Raw genomic sequence first — 2122 nt, 5'->3', positions numbered from 1 at the left:
CCACTCAAACGCAGCGAATGGATCAAATTCTTTGCTCTTTTTCTGGGTAAAGAAGCTGAAGCAAATCGATTGTTTTCTGAAATCGAAGAGAGATACAATTGCCTCAAAAGAATTGCTCTTAAAGCAAAATCAATGCAACCTGCTTACCAAAAGAATATCGTCTGGTTTGATCAATTTGGGTTGGACTTTTATCCGACTTCGTCAAAGTATCTGCTTGCTTTCATAGAAGATGCCGGAGGGCATTATCAGCCAAACTGTACAAATAGTTGTGGTCGTGTTCATTCCAATAGGCTTGCAGAAATGCTCAAATACGCAGATGTTGTTGTTACAACTGGAATAGAGAGCAGGACAGTTGATAGATTTTTTAGTTCTCTTGTAAAATCTGGCATTTCTCATCAGTTGTTACGCAATCTGTTGGCTGCTGGCAGTCCTGCAATGACATCTCAAGCCATTTATAATGTAGACAAACGTCTCGGAGTTGGAGGAGGTATCGACTGGATGGAAGCAGCAATAATCGAGCCAGACGTTGTGCTGCTGGATTTGATCAAAATATTATATCCTGATTTTCTCCAGTACTGTCATCACTCTATGAGTCAATACCAAACAACTTTTCTGAGAAACATAGTCAGGGATAAGACTACCACGTTCTTGTCTGAACACTGCAACAGTTCTAACGTTCGGCCGTTGTTGGGATCGTCATTGCAGCCATGTCAATGCTCTGGTGAGCAAACGGCTGATTTACTTGTCATATTGAAATAATGTTTTGTCTACACAACACACACACACACACACACACACACACACACACACACACACACACACACACACACACACACACACACACACACACACACTGACACCCTCATACCCCTCTCTAAGACAGACAGACAGATAGACGCACACATGCATGCTCGTGCAACCACACACACACACACACACACACACACACACACACACACACACACACACACACACACACACACACACACACACACACACACACACACACACACACACACACACACACACACACACACACACATGCATCTCCAGACAACCTGGACTTGTCTATTTCTCCTTTACGCATTAGGCTGCAACAAAAGATTTGTGTCACTGGGATTTGTGAAACAAAGAAGGTGTACAAGCATTCGGAAAATACGAACAGCTGTGTGCATTGGCAGTTGTACAAGCAACAGTTCACCAGCTCGTTGCGAGCCAGGAGACCACTTGAAACGATATGTCAAGGCTACATGTAGACACAGTATAAACTCAGTAAGAAAACGCATTGGATGGGTTGGATTTGATTTTGTTAAAACTTGCAACTGTATTGGTGAAAGCGTGTGATGAAGCATCGAGAGACAGTGGAGATTTTTTCAGCCTGGAGAGTGATATGTAGGCTGACCGTGGATGTTAGACAGACGACGAGTCTAGTATTATCTGACTACTAGATGAGCTGAGCTGTAGCACTGCTCAGTCACCATGTTTTAGTATCTATGTTGTTATACACATTGAACTTTGTGTTCGATACTCTCTTGTGTATACATGTAGGACGAAAAAGTTTCATTCCATTAGCAGCAAGTAGGCAGATGCACTAAGAAAGAATCGAGTGATCACATGGTGCAGGTGGTCTTCCTGTGTGGAGCCACATGTTGGTGTGGCATTTGATTGAGTGCCTCGAGCCAACGTGAATGTAGACTCCAGATTTGTTGATAATATGGACTCCAGGTTCCTTGATATAGTAGTATATATAATATCTAATATTAAGGGATCTGGAGGCTACATTCACGTTTGCCTCAGTGCTGCCGTTGCATTCTCAGGATAGTATCAGTCTGGCAGGCAAGAACAACAGGAGAAAGTGGTGCACAGGGTATTAGAGTCTTGGAGCATCCTGGAGCCCAAGGACAGTTATCTGGCACCAAGTTTGACTTTGTTGCCATGGTAACAACAATCCTGGATCACTTAATGAGGCTACCTATTACTTAAACAATATAAGAAGGATTAGAGTTGCCTGTTAGCTGTTTAATGGGCCTTGTCGTGCAGTCTTCTAGACCATACAGCTGTAATGGCTTTGGAGTTTTATTGAGGTACAGTACACCAGGTGCCTCTGAGTCTCAGCCGCGTA

The 2122-nt window shown here is 43.3% G+C and overlaps 1 protein-coding gene across 1 annotated transcript in view; it reads left to right on the top strand.

Annotated features, from left to right (window-relative positions):
* The window catches only part of LOC134188821 (uncharacterized), a 2885-nt gene extending 1156 nt beyond the window's left edge, over positions 1-1729 (top strand). The window contains exons 1-2 of the mRNA XM_062657025.1: positions 1-721; positions 1091-1729. The exon at positions 1-721 is cut by the window's left edge and continues 1156 nt beyond it. Of these exons, the coding sequence (XP_062513009.1) occupies positions 1-721; positions 1091-1344 (975 nt within the window). The 3' untranslated portion in view covers positions 1345-1729. The remainder of the gene's footprint in view (positions 722-1090) is intronic.
* Positions 1730-2122: the final 393 nt, after the last annotated feature.

This window comes from Corticium candelabrum, chromosome 13, assembly GCF_963422355.1.
Source record: "Corticium candelabrum chromosome 13, ooCorCand1.1, whole genome shotgun sequence".
In the NCBI taxonomy this organism is placed as follows: Eukaryota; Metazoa; Porifera; class Homoscleromorpha; order Homosclerophorida; family Plakinidae; genus Corticium; species Corticium candelabrum.
Note: the sequence above shows the minus strand (reverse complement) of the source record. Positions and strands in the feature narration are given on the sequence as shown.